Source organism: Corythoichthys intestinalis, chromosome 4 (assembly GCF_030265065.1).
Source record: "Corythoichthys intestinalis isolate RoL2023-P3 chromosome 4, ASM3026506v1, whole genome shotgun sequence".
Taxonomy (NCBI): domain Eukaryota; kingdom Metazoa; phylum Chordata; class Actinopteri; order Syngnathiformes; family Syngnathidae; genus Corythoichthys; species Corythoichthys intestinalis.
Genome location: NC_080398.1, coordinates 47,308,968 through 47,326,454, shown reverse-complemented (window position 1 = coordinate 47,326,454; position 17,487 = coordinate 47,308,968). Strand labels below are relative to the sequence as shown.

At 38.9% G+C, this 17,487-nt stretch overlaps 1 protein-coding gene across 3 annotated transcripts in view; it reads right to left on the bottom strand.

Moving 5' to 3' along the window:
- The window catches only part of LOC130914616 (F-actin-uncapping protein LRRC16A-like), a 114,442-nt gene that overhangs the window by 36,177 nt on the left and 60,778 nt on the right, over window positions 1–17,487 (bottom strand). For all 3 annotated transcript variants that reach the window (XR_009062974.1, XM_057833981.1, XM_057833980.1), the window contains exons 10-14: window positions 16,255–16,343; window positions 14,829–14,923; window positions 14,238–14,324; window positions 4,917–5,020; window positions 4,409–4,486 (exon numbers count right to left, since the gene is read on the bottom strand). Coding sequence is in view for 2 of the 3 variants with exons in the window: in XM_057833981.1 (XP_057689964.1) it covers window positions 4,409–4,486; window positions 4,917–5,020; window positions 14,238–14,324; window positions 14,829–14,923; window positions 16,255–16,343 (453 nt within the window). In the remaining variant the exon portion in view is untranslated. The remainder of the gene's footprint in view (window positions 1–4,408; window positions 4,487–4,916; window positions 5,021–14,237; window positions 14,325–14,828; window positions 14,924–16,254; window positions 16,344–17,487) is intronic.

Genomic DNA, 17,487 nt, shown 5'->3' with positions numbered 1-17,487 from the left:
TCGTAATTTTCGCACTATAAGGCACACCTGACTATAAACCTCCACCCACCAAATTTGACAAAAAAAACGACATTTGTTCATAGATAAGCCACACTGGACTACAAGCCACAGCTATCCTCACTGTATTATAGGATATTTACTCCAAAAGATTACAAAACCAGTAACACCTTATTTGACAGCAGCATCAGAAAACTGAAACAAGAAGCTTCATTTGGAGTAGAAGTAATTTTTATGAACACGGGGACAAAGTGGGCTCAATTTTGGCTAGGCAACTAAAGGGTGTTAAATCAAAATTTACTATCACCGGCATCACATTGGATGGTAAAACTATTACGGATCAGTCGGGAATTAATACAGCTTTTAAGGATTATTATAGTGAATTATATACTTCAGAGGCTCCCAGGGACACAGAGGCCATGCTAAGTTTTTTTAAGGATTTGGAATCTCGACAGATATCTCCAGAAATTGTCTTAGAATTGAATAAGCCAGTGACTCAGCAAGAAGTTGGGAATGCCATAGCCAAGCTCCAAACTGGGAAAGCGCCTGGTTTAGATGGTTTCCCCAGTGCGTTTTATTTAAAATTTGCTCGGCAGTTGACTCCCATTCTGACGGCTGTGTATGGTGAGTCCCTGTCCTTAGGTTACCTTCCACCTACTTTAAATCAAGCTTGCATTACATTGTTAGCGAAAAAAGATAAAGATCCATTGAAACTTGGATCTTACAGGCCTATTTCTCTTTTAAATACAGACTACAAAATACTAGCTAAAGTACTTGCACATCGCTTGGAGTCTGTTTTACCAAATATTATAACCCATGATCAGACAGGCTTTGTTCAAAATAGACGTTCCTTTTTCAATATCCGTCGGTTATTTAACATAATTTACACTCCTAGCCAGTCTGTCTCTGAATGTGTTATAGCTATGGATGCCGAAAAGGCTTTTGACAGGGTGGAATGGAACTATATGTTCGAGACGCTAAAACAGTTTGGATTTGGGGCTACATTTATATCTTGGATTAGATTATTATATTCTAGACCTGTGGCTAAGGTTTTAACTAATAATGAGCTTTCAGAGCCATTTAATTTATATCGTGGGACACGTCAAGGTTGCCCTTTAAGCCCTCTGCTTTTCGTTTTGGCCATTGAACCTCTTGCAGTAGCTATTAGATCTAACCGATATATAACAGGAATAAATAGAGGAGGCATAGAACATAAAGTTTCATTGTACGCTGACGATTTACTCCTTTACACATCTAAAGCTCAAACTTCGATTCCACCTTCTCTTGACCTGCTACAACGATTCGGCAGATTCTCAGGTTACAAGCTCAATCTCCATAAGAGTGAATTGATGCCTTTAGATGTTGTCAAATTTGAAATTGGTGAAGTCAGCTTGCCTTTTAAAGTGAATATTAGTAGCTTTAATTACTTGGGAATATCGGTAACCAAGCAATATAAGGGACTCCGTGAGCATAATTTTGACAGGCTCTTGGTTAGGACTAAGACTGATCTGGCTAATTGGTCACTACTGCATACCTCACTAGCAGCACGCGTTAATGCTGTCAAGATGACGGTATTGCCCAGATATTTATACCTGTTTCAATGTTTGCCTATTTTCATTCCCGCTTCATATTTTAAAAAATTGGATTCAATTAATTCTTCTTATATATGGAATAATAAACAGCCACGTTTACGTAAAGAATTCCTGCAAGGGGCTAAATGCGAGGGCGGTTTGGCTCTTCCTAACTTTCAGTTGTATTACTGGGCCGCAAATTTAAATTGTATGGCATATTGGTCATATTACCATCTTAAGGAGAATTGTCCCACTTGGGTGCAGATGGAATCATGTGCATGTCTCCCAAATTCATTAGCCGCCTTGTGTGGTGCGCAACTGCCCTTGACAGTTGGGATATCGGGAAATAACCCGGTATTATCTCACTCCCTTCAGATACTTTCTCAATTTAGGAAAAAAAATGGTGTAGTTGGTACTTGCCTTTTTAGCCCAGTGGCGTCGAATCATTTTTTGTACCCTCAACAGTTGATAAAGCCTTTCATCTGTGGTCCAGCCTGGGTCTTACACATTTAAATGATCTTTTTGTGGATGATATTTTTGCCTCTTTCGCACAGTTAGTCCAAAGATTTAATATTCCTAATTCTCATCATTTTAGATATCTGCAACTTAGAAGCTTTGTTAAGAGTATCATACCGCTTTTCCCAAATAAACCTCCTACAACAGTTTTAGATGATGTTATGTCTTTAGATCCGACAGAGAAAGGGGGAATTAAGCGCATTTTTAATCTAATTTCTCATTTGGTAGCTTAGTCCTTATCCAGACTCAAAGACCTGTGGGCACAGGATCTTCAAATACCAATCGGAGAGGGACTGTGGTCTAAGGTTTTGGGCAGGGTACATAATTCATCTATGTGCGCTCGTCATGCTCTGATTCAATTTAAGGTAGTACATCGGGTACACTATTCTAAAGTAAGATTGTCCAGAATCTTTTCAGAAATCAGCCCTTTGTGTGATAGGTGTAAGCTGGTGGATGCAACACTGATCCATATGTTTTGGTTATGTCCGAGCTTAGAAATATTTTGGAAGGGTATTTTTGAAGCCCTCTCCCTAGTGTTGGGGGTCGGAATCACTCCTGATCCTTTAATATCAATATTTGGAGTTTTACCGGAGGGTCTGCGGCTGCCTACTTGGGGGTGTAGGGTTATTGCATTTACCACCCTTCTGGCACGACGTTTGGTTCTTTTGAGGTGGAAGGAGGCTGCCCCACCCACAACATCGCATTGGATAAGGGATGTGCTGATGAACCTTAGGCTCGAGAAAATCAGATATATTCTTCGCGGTTCTGAAAAGAAATTTTACAGTACATGGGGACCTTTTCTTTCATTCTTTGATAACACCGCTACACAAGTACAGGAATGACATATGCACTGTTACTGTACATTGTTAATTTAGCTATGGGGGATGGGCAATAGTATGGTCACTTTCCATGCTGCTCCTATTTGGACATTTGAACGTATTGCACGGTATTTTGATTCTGTAACTATTATGTATTGAGAGTGATGGCACGGAAGAACCTTCTATGGCTCTCTGGACATTTACGATTAGACTTGGACTTCATGGTTGGCTGTGTTTGATAACTTAGAGTGAAACATTATTATTATTTTATTTTTTTCAAGTTTGGGGAGGGGGGGTGTTCTGTATTTTTGTAAAACCAATAAAAAGAAATTTGAAAGAAAGAAGCTTCATTTGGCCATAATTCTCTTGGGGAGACAGTCAACCTCTGCTGCCAGCTGCTGTCAACACAGTTGTCATCGCACATGCCTCCAAGCATGCATTGCAGTGCTACAGATATAAATAACAAATCACAATTCATGTTGTGTGCTAATTATTTCTTTAGTTATTGTTCTAGTTGTTTCATTAGTTGCTAGTTATGGAATTTATTAACACTTTATTTGAAGGTGCTGCCATCAGACTTTGATAAGACCATCATAATTATGACATGATACTGCCATGAACATTAAATAATGCTTATGACAGATGTCATCTTGTGTCATCTGACAAATTATCCCCCTTTTGAATGGTTGTAAAAGATCAGAGCTGGACATAAATGGAGTTAGTGACATAATTTGCCGGATGACACTTAATGACACCTGTCATAAGCCTTCATTAATGCCCATGATAATGTCATAATTATGACGTTCTCATGACCGTCTTATGACGCCGCTGTCAAAAAAAAAAAAAGTTACCTATTAACCCAAAAAAATCAACAAATTAGTTGCACTGGACTATAAGCCGCAGGATTCAAAATGAGGGAAAAGAGCAGCGGCTTATAGTCCGAAAATTACGGTAAACGTGAACACAGTCCTCTCCTCTTGTAAAGTCTGATGGCAGTGGGGAAAAAGGAGGAAGGGGTTTTCAAAGAAGCTACAACATTATGTTGCTTTATGGAATGAATCAATATTCTCTTCAATAGACTGACAGCTGGCTACATCTCAGACAAATCAATATGTAGTCTTCGGCTTGCAGATTTGATGCAATCCCCAACAGTATATGTATGTTGAAATCAAAGTCTTGTTTCCGTTTAATAACACAAAGTTGGAATACTTTTGTAAAGAACATAACCCTTGGTTTAGTCCTATTTAAACACATAAGGCATGAATTTTTACTAGGTTAATTTTTTAATTTGAAAAGACAAACTACACACCACCTATGAAGAATGACTTACAGAAAGTAAAAAATTGCTTACATCATTAACAGCAGTGAGGATTATTGTGACCTAAACATCTTTCACAACATATTTGCTCTTAATGTGGCATGCATGGACCATACCCACTATCATGTCTTTTCAACAATATATAGTATACAGTATTTATGCTTTGTTATTCTGGGGCATCTACTCACTTGGTCCAGTGAGCAGTCCGTATTGGAAAGATCAAGGGTTACCAGTCGGTTGGGCTGGCTCAGGAAATTGTAGAAATGCTACAAAGAAAGAATAAAACACACAAAAAATATATATTTATACAATAATTTTAGGGAAAAGAGACTTCCACTTTGTTTGAATTTCATTTTTCTGCCTTGAATGTAATTAAAAGAGTTTTTTTGTCCTCTAGATTTTTTTTCTAGTAGACCCCCCCCACCCTCATGCTTCAACATCATCTCTAAGAACACAGCATAGAATTCTATTTATCATGATAAACACATGCTTAATGTCAGAGCGGATGAATCAAATTAAACATGGCTTGGAGTACAGACTATACCACTATCAACAATTGATATGTAGATCCACATATAACATATAATGTGTGAAATGTATATTTTTATTCTTCTTTTGATTTGGATTACAAGGCAAAAGTTGGTGTTGCACTGTAATCCATATAGGTTTCATTAATGTGCTGTACTATGTTTGCACCTGCATGTCATCTCCTCTGAGGATGTTCCCTGAGAGGTCCAGATGGACGAGGCTGCTGGGGATGGAAGGGTTGGCACTCAGTGACTGACAAAGGCTGTTCACCCCTGAAATGCACATACACCCACACACACACACCAAACAAAACCAATGCCAAAGCAGTTTGAGTTTTTTTTTTAAAAACGTATCTCTACTTGTGTTTTTACCGCATAATAATCGGAAAATGTGAGCAAAACGGCACAGACGACGAGAATTTAGCATGACTGTGTCTTGGTTATGTTGGTGAAATTGTATGCATTTGTAAAGATAAACTTTTGAATTTTAGTCAAGATCAGAAATCAGTGTGATTCACTGACCTCTAATCTGCTATACTGTATTCCTGAGGGTTACAATGGGATTGAATGCGTCAATGAAGGTCTTTACATCATCGACTTTTGGGTGTGCATGACATTGACGTATGAGGTGTAGAGTTGCTGACCCATGTCACGTCTACTGCAACACTCACACATTCATTGTTAAAGGATTTTGAATCTGATTCTTTTAACTGATTTATTTGACGGATAGATAATAGATACGTGGTTTGCAACATAATGGAGGGAAAAAAGGTAAAGAACATGAGTCTGATTATTCCCGTTAGAAAAAAAAAATACTTTTAAAAATACCAAATTAAAATGACGACTGATCTGCTATATTACAAGCCTGAATGCTAAACAAAAAAGTTTGAGAGACAAATAAAAAATAAGGTTTCCAGGCTGAAATTCAAATACATTTTCAGCTTTTCCAGAAAAGTCTTTCAACAAACGATGGCAGCACATGTCCATACAGCAGATCAATAGTATGACTATGACGGGATACGTCTCCATACACTAACAATAGGATTTATTAGCTTTTTATGGATTACTAACAATGATGTCAACTCCCCAATTTGTAATGTGGGTTGGATGCAAAATGAGTTACCTGGCACAGATCAGTAGCACTGCTTTTTCACTAACGCTGCTGTGGCTTACTCTGTTCTTTTTGGTTCTCCCTAGCCCTGTCCTACTGGTTTAACTGGTCAAGCTCTTCCTCACAGGGTATCTTACTCTCTGTAATCACCTGAAACATACTACCAACGATTAGTCCTAATATGTCCAATAGTTTTGACACAGTCCCTCACTGAGCTACAGGAGCTTAGGGCCCAAACAGGTCTTTAACATGTAACAAGGCTACACTTCCTTATGATTCCATTCACGAATCCATCTATCCCGTTTTTCTTTTTTCACAAGTGATTGGATATAATGGCATACACATGTGTACTGTACGGCTGTACTATATATTCAGAGGCCGGTGAGAGAACACTGCAAATTTCCAAATATACCATGACAAGGAATGCCCGGAAGCATGTTGTCCAGCAGATGCGAGATGAATAGCGAAATCAATACTCTGCAGTGAATTTTTCACCCCAGACCGCTATGAAAATTGGCTATCGTGGCAGATTGGTCGTGTGTCGAGATTGGAATTGAAGATGTTAGCTTGTGTGGCCTACTATTATTATTGTTATTAACAACGAGCTATTAATTGGTAGCCTATATACAGTATATAGCCTATATCCACATCACTAGATCTTGATATGTTCATCTTACTCAGCATAGGAAGGACACCCATGCATGGACAAACTTATCATACCATAGCTTATTAGGTACACAGTGCTATGGTGAGTACTGTGCACTCGGCTCCGACTAGCGTGGCATCTCAATGTGATCGCGTACTTTCTACTTAACAGGTATCCCGTACATCGGCAAAATGCATTAAAGTCTTTTAAATCAGGGCTAAAAACTCTATTGTTTACGACAGCATATTCCCAACCGCCCTTAAAATACTGAAGAAGAAAAAAGTGGATTTTTTTCTCCTTACAGGTTCTTTTATTCTCTTAACAAACAGGAGCTGACGACACACAATTCAGGAACAAAAAGAAAACACCAATGTACATTTAGTGAGGAAAGAAAAGAGGAAAACTGGCCGGCAAGGATAAATTGCGCCCACGAAAGCACCACGAGGCGCTCCCGAGATGATCTGCGAATGATAAAAACAATAGAAGAAAAAGTCCTTGTCCACAAGCAGTACTGTTACCAGATCATAGATAAACACACACTTATGAGAACAAAGAACGATTATGTGCAACGATGTGAAATGAACAGATATACAGTATGTTCCAGTGAATGAATGGAAATATATTTCTACAACACGCAGTAAATTACTTGTGTCTTGTTACTGTGTCTTAGGACTTTTATGTGATGTAAAGCACTTTGAATTACCTTCTATTGAATCGTCCAATACAAATGAATATGCCTTGCCTTGCCTTAAAACAACATGCAAAATGTGTTCACAAACTAACAGAGTTGGGTAGTAACGCGTTATATTTACTCTGTTACACTTATTTGAGTAACTTTTTCTTTAAGTAGTTTTATAAAGCAATACTTTTTATTTTTACTTGAGTAGATATGCAAGGAGAAAACACTACTCTTACTCCGCTAGTTTAGGCTACACTAGAGTCGTTACATTTTTCCTCTTCATTCTGAGTATTGCCTTTATTTTTACCAGTCATGCCGACAGTGGCTGTCCTAGTTTCACGAATGAGACATCGCAAAAATTACCACATGACTATATTATACCAATCAGAGGTAGCAATGTTTTTTTCTCTACTAGAGGGCACTCATGCTCTTTGGACGGGTGATGTTTCATAGTGTTGTTATGGTTTGAATTCTATGATTTTTGTGTCTTTTTGGCCTAATATGGTCATATAATAGGTTACAGGAAAGTATAATAGTGGCAGTTGTGCTGAGAAAAAATACCATTATTAAAAAAAAAAATCTGACATTGTAAGCAGTTACTCATTACTTGAGTATTCTTTTCAATTAATACGTTTTTACTTGTACTTGAGTAAATTTTTGGATGACTACTTTTACTTTTACTTGAGTAATATTTAGGGCTGTCCCAAACGACTAATTTCCTCCCGATTAGTCAGCCGACTATTTTTACGATAAGTCGACAAATCTAATATTTATTTTATTTTCTTTTTTTTTAAACTAATTTAATAATGAAATTTTTGTTAAAGCTTATTAATTCACCAAAAACATTTTGGAACACCTAAATTCTTTATTAACGTATAAATAAATAACATAAATATCAATAAAAAATCACAAACAATGAGGTCAAATGCTGCTGGCATTAACTGGTGCAAAAAAAATGTAAACGGAAACACTGTGACTTCACCTTTTTAACAGGAGTCAAAACAATTCTTACTCTTTTTGCGGTATGTCATTGTCTATATTGTTCTAAATGTTAAAATGAATTGCAATGTCCCGGACAATCATTTTCAGAATACTTTGTGTGAGTTCAGATCAGAGGTTGCGCTAGACTTTTTCGTTGTCTGTCATTTTGACTGACAGGGTCATAAAAATCCGGTCATAATCTATTTTTACATGTCACTTAAATTTTTAAAATGATGACAATGACATTGTGGTGACCCTTTGTTTGGCATAATTCACCTTCCGTACTTGTGTGTCCATTTGGCCGAGCGCGTTCCCGGCTACGACAGTCACGTGACAGAGACACTTAAGGTTCAAACACACCAGCAACGTGAACGTCGCGTCAACGATCTCGCCGCGATTACGCACCAGTGACGCTCGGCGTCAATTTCCATAGGACGCGTTTCACGAGCAGCGCGTCTGTGGAGCGGCTCGATCTGTTCACGCGAGGATTTCAAGATCGCGCGAGAATAGCGGATATTTAAAGGTAATAAAACAACAACACTTTGCCTTTCAGACCCCGCATATTGGTGAGCTTTCTTTTTGAAAGAAGAAAAAAGAAGTCGTGCTAAAGCAAAAAGCAATCCCAATGACAAAGATTTTAACATTTTTTTTCTTATGAACATTTTTCTATGCTTTATTGACGTTTTTTTCTCAAGTTAAAGCACCACGCAGGAATTAATTTTATTGTGTAGCAGGATTTGTGTATTATTCGTATTAATTGCAGGTGTTTTAGCTCATTTCAGTTTATAATATTTATATAGGAAGTTACGGTTGCATATTATTTTGAAAATCGACCGGATCCACCGTATTTTTACACGAGTGACTTCCGGCCTGCCCGATCCTACCTAGTAGTATTGACGCAGGGGGGCTGCGTCTCGCGTCAAAAAACAAACTCTGCTGTTCTTTTCGCGTGCGTCGCGTTTAGCGCTTCTGGGACGCGTCTAACACGCGGACGCACTGCGACTGGTGTGCATTGGCTGATTGACTTTAATGGCCGCGTTTTGAAGCGTAATCGCGGCGAGATCGTTGACGCGACGTTCACGTTGCTGGTGTGTTTGAGCCTTTAAGAGCCGCGCGCGGTCCCCTCACTATCCACTCGCTCTCGCTATATGATTGGCCGAAGAGTCGGAATGCTCTCCCGTGAACTGCCTGTTTAAAAATGTTCCTGTTGTTACTTCTTGCGTTCGCTTATAAGTGCCCATTTAAAAAGGAAAAGCGATGGATGATACTACACACAGAGCGTAAATAACAAATGTTTAAAGTTGTATAATCATCTAGCGAGAATAAGGAACGTCACTGAGAAGCGCAGGCCCCCACGAGTGGATAGTGAGGGGTCTAGGATAGTGCGCCTACAGCTAACAAGACTCTTAACATTGCATACCGCTTCAACATATTCAATAGTATTTAGTTTTCATTCATTTAAAATTAATATTTTGTCCGAACAAGCTTAACAGGGAATCCACACCGTGCCATCACACATCAAGCAGATGAATATGTAACTTTTTCTCCGCAGTGACAAAAACAGCTGACTGTGGCCCCAGGAGTTAGGTAGCCTACCATATGTAGCATATGGAACAATGAAATTAATAGTTCACCTGCTGTGGCCTGAACGTAGTCTCACACTTTCCTCCTGGTGCGCATGGACTTGAATTGCGTGCCCGCTTGTACAGTCCCTGTTTTTTCACCTCTTTTATCAACACCATCGTCGTTTTGGGGCTTTTTGAAGAAACTTCGGACACTCAGTTGCCTTGACATTTTTCAGAGTAAGGCCAACGACGTCATGCATCAAGAGAGACAATAGCTAATAAATATGCTCACTCGCCACCCTGTGGTCTGGGGTGTGAATTGCAACCGGTCAAAATGACGGATGGACTTCAGTTTTTTCCGTCACCGTTTTAAAAAATCGGTCAACGACGGAAAATATTCGGTTAACGCGACCCCTGGTTCCCTTTCCGGTGTGCATTCCGCATTTTTTGGGGAGGGGAAAAACTTTTGTTTGTTTTAACCTGAAGATAACGCAGAGGGCACACTGAAATATTACCACAATTATTTTGAATGAAAGGTACACATACCCACATTAACAAAAATTAAGTATATAGTATTAATTTTATAGTCTACTACTATATGTAAAACTTTATAATATTAAATAACTAGTGTAATTAGTGCAGTCATGGATTACAGTATGCAGGCCAGTGGTGTTTCCATATATACGTGAATAATGTGGCGCGCATTGCCGATTATCTATGCAAACATCCGTTTTCTTGTCATTATAATCTGGCAACCTGGGGAGTGACGTTGAACCTGCTTTGCGATGATTGGTGCTCTAACTTGCTTGGAAAATAGATACACGAATGTGTCGAAGAGAATTTCTCCTTGAATTTGTGAGTTTTGATACTTGATTACAAGCTTAAAAAATAAAAGTTGTTCCTTAACTTCTTTCTTTTCCTCTTTTAGAAAAAGGTTTGGCGCTATCTACTGTAAGTACTGACAATCATTTGGGGTGATAAGTTTAAAGTATGCAGTACAACAAGATCTGGTTAATATACAAAATATGGACGTATGGGTTGGATTGCATGTATGGGTTTCACAGTACACTGTGACGAAATCGTAGCCCAACAATATGGGCCCACTGGCATTATTTTGCTTAGGGCCCCCAAATGGCCTGGGCCGGCCCTGCTTGGGTGACAGCGCTTCAAGTGTTCGTTTATAGCCGACGTGCTACCGTGGTATGCGAGCTCAGCTTAGCAAAGAGTACACACAGTGGCACCCTCCATATTTTCCTTGAAATATTTCCAGGCTCTGGTTATTCTGGTCCGCTTTTTTGGCTTTATGCTGCTTTCACGTGTAACCATCTCTGCCCTTTTTGGAAATTGGCGGTGTTTTCAACTCCTCACCGGCGATTCATTGGCTCGTTGTCGTCGGTTCATCTGGGTTCGTCCGATTTCCTCCTCAGGAAGGCGGCGGCGTGCATAAAAACACCGAGAGGCGTCGGATGGCTCTTTAAGGATACTTTTATTGACCAAGACAAAAACGTGGGGGATGAAGCCACTCAACTCGGCGCTACCCGCGCACTTTCACAACTTGCCGATCTCGCTCCCTCTCTCTCGCTCGCTCGCCCACTTTCTCTTTGCTCAATCTGACAACGCCGGTCACATTGAAATAACAGCGGCCCCCTTGGAGGTGCCAGTAACAACCGCTTGTATCGCGAGCGCCTGTCATTCTAAACTTTATCCGCATGTAATTTTTTTTAACCCGTCGTTACCCGTCGACGGTATGTTTTGCCCGTCGACGCATTTACGTCATCAATGACGTCGACAACGTCAACTCGTCGGGACAGCTCTAGTAATATTAGAAGTTTTGCAACTCTTACTTGAATAAAATTTTTGGCTACTCTACCCACCTCTGCCTACTACTAGCCCAAATGTTGTCTTTGGCGAACAGCAATTCAACCCCAATATCCCCTCAATGCACAATGCTATCCTTCATAACTAGGGCTGCAGCTATCGATTATTTTAGTAGTCGATTAATCGATGAACTTGTTAGTTAGAATAAACTAGTTAGTTCAAATAATCGAGTAATCGGATAAGGATCATGAAAAATTAAAATACCTGAGCTGAGCTTAAAAAAAAAAAAAGATCTACAGTATGTACAACAAAAGAACAATTGGCTAACTTACAAAGCAAAAGTCCGCTAGCTTTAATGCTATAAAATGTTTTAATGTATAAATATATATATTTTTTAACAATGCTCTTAACAAAAGGTTCAAACACATATTCCCACAATAAACAGCTAAATTTATCGAAAAAACAGCTAAATTTATCGATAAACAAAATTATGAATGCATTAAAAAACATTAGCTCAAACAAAAACTTGTTGGTCTTAACTGGGGGCAGTTGGTTTCAGCCACGTGAAATGAGGCAGACCAGAGGGCAGTATATCCACCCTAATCAATAAAACTAAATGCAAACACTTTCAAAATAAACCATTACAACGCCACTTTAATGAAACGAATACTCGAAGCAATAAAATTTAATTTGAATATTTTTTTCTAATCGAATACTTGAGTTATTCGATTAATTGTTGCAGCACTATTCACACTTGCACAAATTTCCTCTCAAAAATCAAGTGAATTGCAAGATATATGCCAGGATTTGCAATGCCGTACTGGAGTCCGCCAAGGTGCGGCAGCCAGCTGCTCTGCTCCTCACCTCGAGTGACATCACAATGATCACACCCTTCACATTATTTGCCCCCACCCCCAGATGTACTGTACTAAAACCCGTGCATCCAGTTTGATGTATATCAATATTAGGGCTGCAGCTATCGAATATTTTAGTAATCGAGTAATCGACTGAAAATTCTATCGATTAATCGAGTAATCGGATAAAACAAATATATTTTTAGGTGAAGAGAAATTATAGATATACATGAGAAAACAAGACATTTTATCATTTTCAGTCAATCAATGTCTTTATTTTTGATGTATATTGTTGAAAACAGCCAACAATTGCATGTCAGATGTAACTAGAATTTTAAAAAATGACTAATTCACTGCTTTCACTCAAAAAACCTTTAGATCTTATTTTTAAAAAAGTATATACATATATATATATATATATATATATATATACATAAACACACCTAAAAATGCCTTTACGCTTGATAACACACATCACTTAAAAGTTAGGATTTTTTCCCACGTTTCTCAGTTGAATTTCATTTCATCATTTTTAAGTTCTAGTTAAGTTTTAAGTTAGTCTAAACTGTAAGTCCTGATATGATTTTGAGTTTTTGCACTGTTCAAAATAAATATATGATACAGCCTGTATTGGAGCACATTAGGGACTAGTGCTACTTGGTGTTTTATCCAGCAATGACTACTGAGCTAAAATTGATAGTTAGCATTATTGAGTTTTTATTTGACACCCTCATCACTCCACAACGCTATGTTATGTTAAAGCCTGTATGTAAGACACGTTAGCCACGCATCGAAAGTGGTCTTAATTAATTGAAACCTAGCCCTCCGCAGGGCTAACGTAAGTTGAGCTACTGCTTTAAGATGGCGGCTGTTTGCTAACGCTGCCCAGACGCGGCCTAGTCTGTCATTGTGCATCTAGTTCAACATACATGTGATCTCTATGAGACTCATTGGACGCTACCTGCAACTAACGTAGCATGTGCGGGCTAGTATTTAGCAACGTCGGCGTCGTTTGTAGCGGTTGTCGGCTGCAGTAAGTTTTTTTTTTTGCTTCTTCCTCTACGCACGTGACATCAGCGCGTTGTCCCGCATTAAAAGTAGTCCGAGCAAAACGTGATGCTTAGAGCTGTCAAAATAAACGATTACTCGAGGTGAATAAAATTACTCGGATCAGTTTTTAAACTCGAGTTACTCGAGTTGGTCGAGTATTCGTTTCAGCTCTAATCAATATTTACATGTATGGCAATTGTTTAGGGTAAAAATAAAATGTGTCTGGAGGAAACTAAGAATTTCAAACACAAGTTGATAGTTTTGAGCATTGGGCCATTCGGGAGCTGGGATTTATTGATTGAGCCTTGAGCTACAGTTGCTTAGCAGGGCTCAGTTGAAGCAAAGCTCCAATGTGGAAAATGATAGTTCGATTGCCCAAGGCCTAAGCTGTATACAGTGCATCCCATAGACTTTGTCTTGTATTGTACTGATTACTTTAACGGTAAACTAAGAAAAATATTTTCCTGCAATACATTATTGACAACACCTGCAAATAATGTTCAAATTGTATCCAGAATCCTGAAAGTGTCTGAGTGTTCGGCACATTTTTGTTACCTCCTGTCACCCAATCACATAAATTTTGAACAGAGCACTTATTGTCTAGTATATCATTCCAGCAGCTTGAGCATTTACGCAAGATGAAACTGTGAAAAGCTCCTGATCATCATCATCATCTGCATGTACAAATATTAATGAAGACAAACAGTGTAGAAAAAGCTACCATCAACTTAATTTTCTATTTTTTTCATCTATTTATGAATTATAACAGAAATGAACAATACATACCTTTCGGTGACATCGAAGTTTTAGAGAAGTTTACATGCTTGAGCCCAATACGAAGTTTGCAGAACTGAGCACCAAGGGAGGAAATACCTGCAAGAACAAAGCTGATTAAAAATGTTGCTCATGATACCCCCGCACCCCACCAAAAAAAAAAAAAAACCTTTCTTTTCACATTTGCCAAGCTGATCTGTTCTTCACAGTGTCAGTCATTAAACCCAACTGGGTTAGGATTTTTTTTAATCATAGTTTTTCAAATCAATGTTTTATAAATAATAAGTCAGCAGCTTACACAAACATTAAAACTAGTTAATTTTAAAAGAAGGTGCTAGAGCAATTTTGCAACAATTTCCTTAATAGTTTATTTTTGTAAATATACAAATGCAGAAAATAATTAACACATTGACAGAGCTAGTCATCATTAAATACGTTTCAGGAGGTATATTCAATATGTCAAAGTGTTTGCAGTACTGTAATCCTAAACAGTAATACAAGTGAATCAATACTTGATAATTACTTAAAAACTTGTGAGCTAATAAAACTTTAATTGTCGAGTCTTGATAAAATGGATTTGAACACACTGTTTAAAATATATACCTCTGTCCTCCAGTGGGTTGTTGGCGAGATTGATGGTGGTAAGTCCTGAGCTGTGGTTGTGTGAAAGGGCAGCAGCGAGTTTCTGCGCAAAATCACTGATAAGAGACCAAAAAGTATTGTAAGGACATGAACACCATTTGCTAGCATTTGGCAAAATAAACATGCTAAAACTGCATTGAATTTGACAATTGTATAAAAGCAATGATAACAGCAAAATCTAAAAACATGAAACAATAAATATTTCCAATGCATCTGGGTAAATGATTAAAAAAAAAAACGAGACCCTAAAAATTTCATTTCTCTCAAAGAGCTGACACATGTAGATGACCAGCCAATGTAAATAGCCTCTGAGAAACAGCTGCTTCTGTCTAGACACATGCATATCATTGTGAACCAGTCTCCGCTTCTTCATTTCTCTGGGGATACTTTGTACAACTGTTTTTGTTAGTTTGTATCCTTTCAAATAGAATAACATGAGTGAGTTCAAATGTAATTGATGTTGAACTAGGGCGCCCGGCTCACAATCTGTTTTAGTTCAACCAAAAGGTCTTTGATGAAGTTAGGGTCAGGATTTAGTACTTTTTGGAAAATGGAAAAAAGCTACAAGTTCTGAATTGTCCTAATTTTCAGTAAACTGATAAACTAAGATGAAAAGGAACAACCCCTTACTGATGAATTGTGACGGCCCCTGGCTGTTTAATAGTTAATTTTCTGAGGTTCTTCTAGTCAGCTGATCGTCGCTTCCACCAGCTGGCTGCTTCCCCTCCCACTGTGACGACAGCTGATCGACGCAGGACGGACCGACGACGTCACCGCTGCTGATTGGCCACAGAAAAAGGCGCCAAGCTTCTTAAACCTGCCGCTGTCAACGTTCTAAGAGGTCACATTTGACAGTATTCTGCTGCGGTCCTCCTCGCCAGCTATTTGCTCGCCATTCACGCTCGTTTGCATTTGATCGCTAGTTTGATACACTCCCGCTTTTTCGGTGAGGTCTTTTGTGTTTATTCGTTATTGGATCGTTTTTGTTCACCACTGTAAATAAGAGCACTGAAGCAAGTAAGGGTAAGTCGCCATTTCTGTTCAACCCGTTTTCTCCTGTTTTGTATAGAGTAGGAAGTTAGGTTAGACGCTGTCTTTTCTTTGTTCCTTTTACATGATCAGGGTTTAGTTAGCGGGTGGGGTTTAAGTGTAGTTCCTTTTGTTTGTTGTTTTGGCCTGGGATTACCCTGAAGTCACGCTTCGTCGGCAATCTGTACATATTTATTGCGAGTTTGATTGTGTGTAAATAAATTTGTGTCCACTCGTACCTTTGTGTGGCTTGTTTTATGTTACGCCCTTCGGGAGCCGTCTTTGGCACGTAACATGAATTCATCGAATAAGAAGGGAGTCCCAAGGCATTTGCACATTCATTTGATATTTTACTTACGTTTTGATCCCTGCGCTATCCAGCACCAACTCCTCAAGTCGACTAGAGCGAGACACCACTCTGAGGATCTGCTCACAAACATCTGTAGACTTAGGACAAACACAAAAAGGTTAAATTCATGAGGTAAGAAAAATATGAAAGGCAGCAAAATGAATTTTTAAACTTGCATATAATAGGCTTTCACTATTAATCAAAAACACGACAATCACGCTTCTCAACTGGATCACATTCAAGGCTATAATGTAATTACAAATGCTAAAACGCAATTAACCAGAATAACAGACCACAAAGAGACTAACAAAGAAGACATGTGCCTTGGGACACATGGTTCAATTTTAAACACTGCGGAGAAGGGTCTTTTTTTTGTTTTGTTTTTTAACGTTGATTAAATCAAAAATAGGCAATTCAATTTGTGGTACTTTGTAGCCAATAATGTGTGACAAAAACAATCGTTGGAATGACGCACGATAGTAAACATTTCAGTGGGACGAATTTGTTTCCCTTTGGTTGTACCACCACCGGACACACGCACGTGGGAGCTAAAGAATGCAATTTAGACCGAATTAAAAATTCAACATTTGGAAGTCCACACCCCACCTAGATGTTCACTGACCCAGTTCACTGTATGCTCCCTCTCTCTCCCTCATTCAGACAAACATTTTTACAGCAAGTTGCTAATTATCTGCACCGACACAACAATTTTCCATCTAAATACCAGAACTTAACTGAACCATTGTGCTATTTGTTATTCTTGGTAATTGACAGTCCCGCCGTTAGGGACTGGCTTTCTGGGCCAAAAGCCCCGGTGAGGCCAAAACACTGGCGACATTGTCCCACACGCGGTGAGAGAAAGTGGAGAAGAGGGCAGAGAAGCAGAAGAGGGATAGAAACATGGTGAGGGGGGAGAAAGAGCTTGTTGTTTGCATGTTCACGACATTAAACTATGAAGGTTTGTGAACGAAAGAGGGGAGCAGGCAATACCTGAAAAGTAAATATCAAGTAACAAAAAATGAAATAAGGAAAAAAACACAAAAATGGCATCAACGTATGCAGTTAACCAGGAGTCATTGAATAAAGCCTGAGTTATACTCCCGCGTTGCGGTGACGGCGTAGCGACTACGGCGTCATTCGACATTCGATAGTTCTGCGGTGAGGGAACGCGTTGCTCTGTAATTCACCGCCAAGCCACTAGAGGGATGTGGCATTATGTTTGTACGGTTTTGGGGCAGGCTT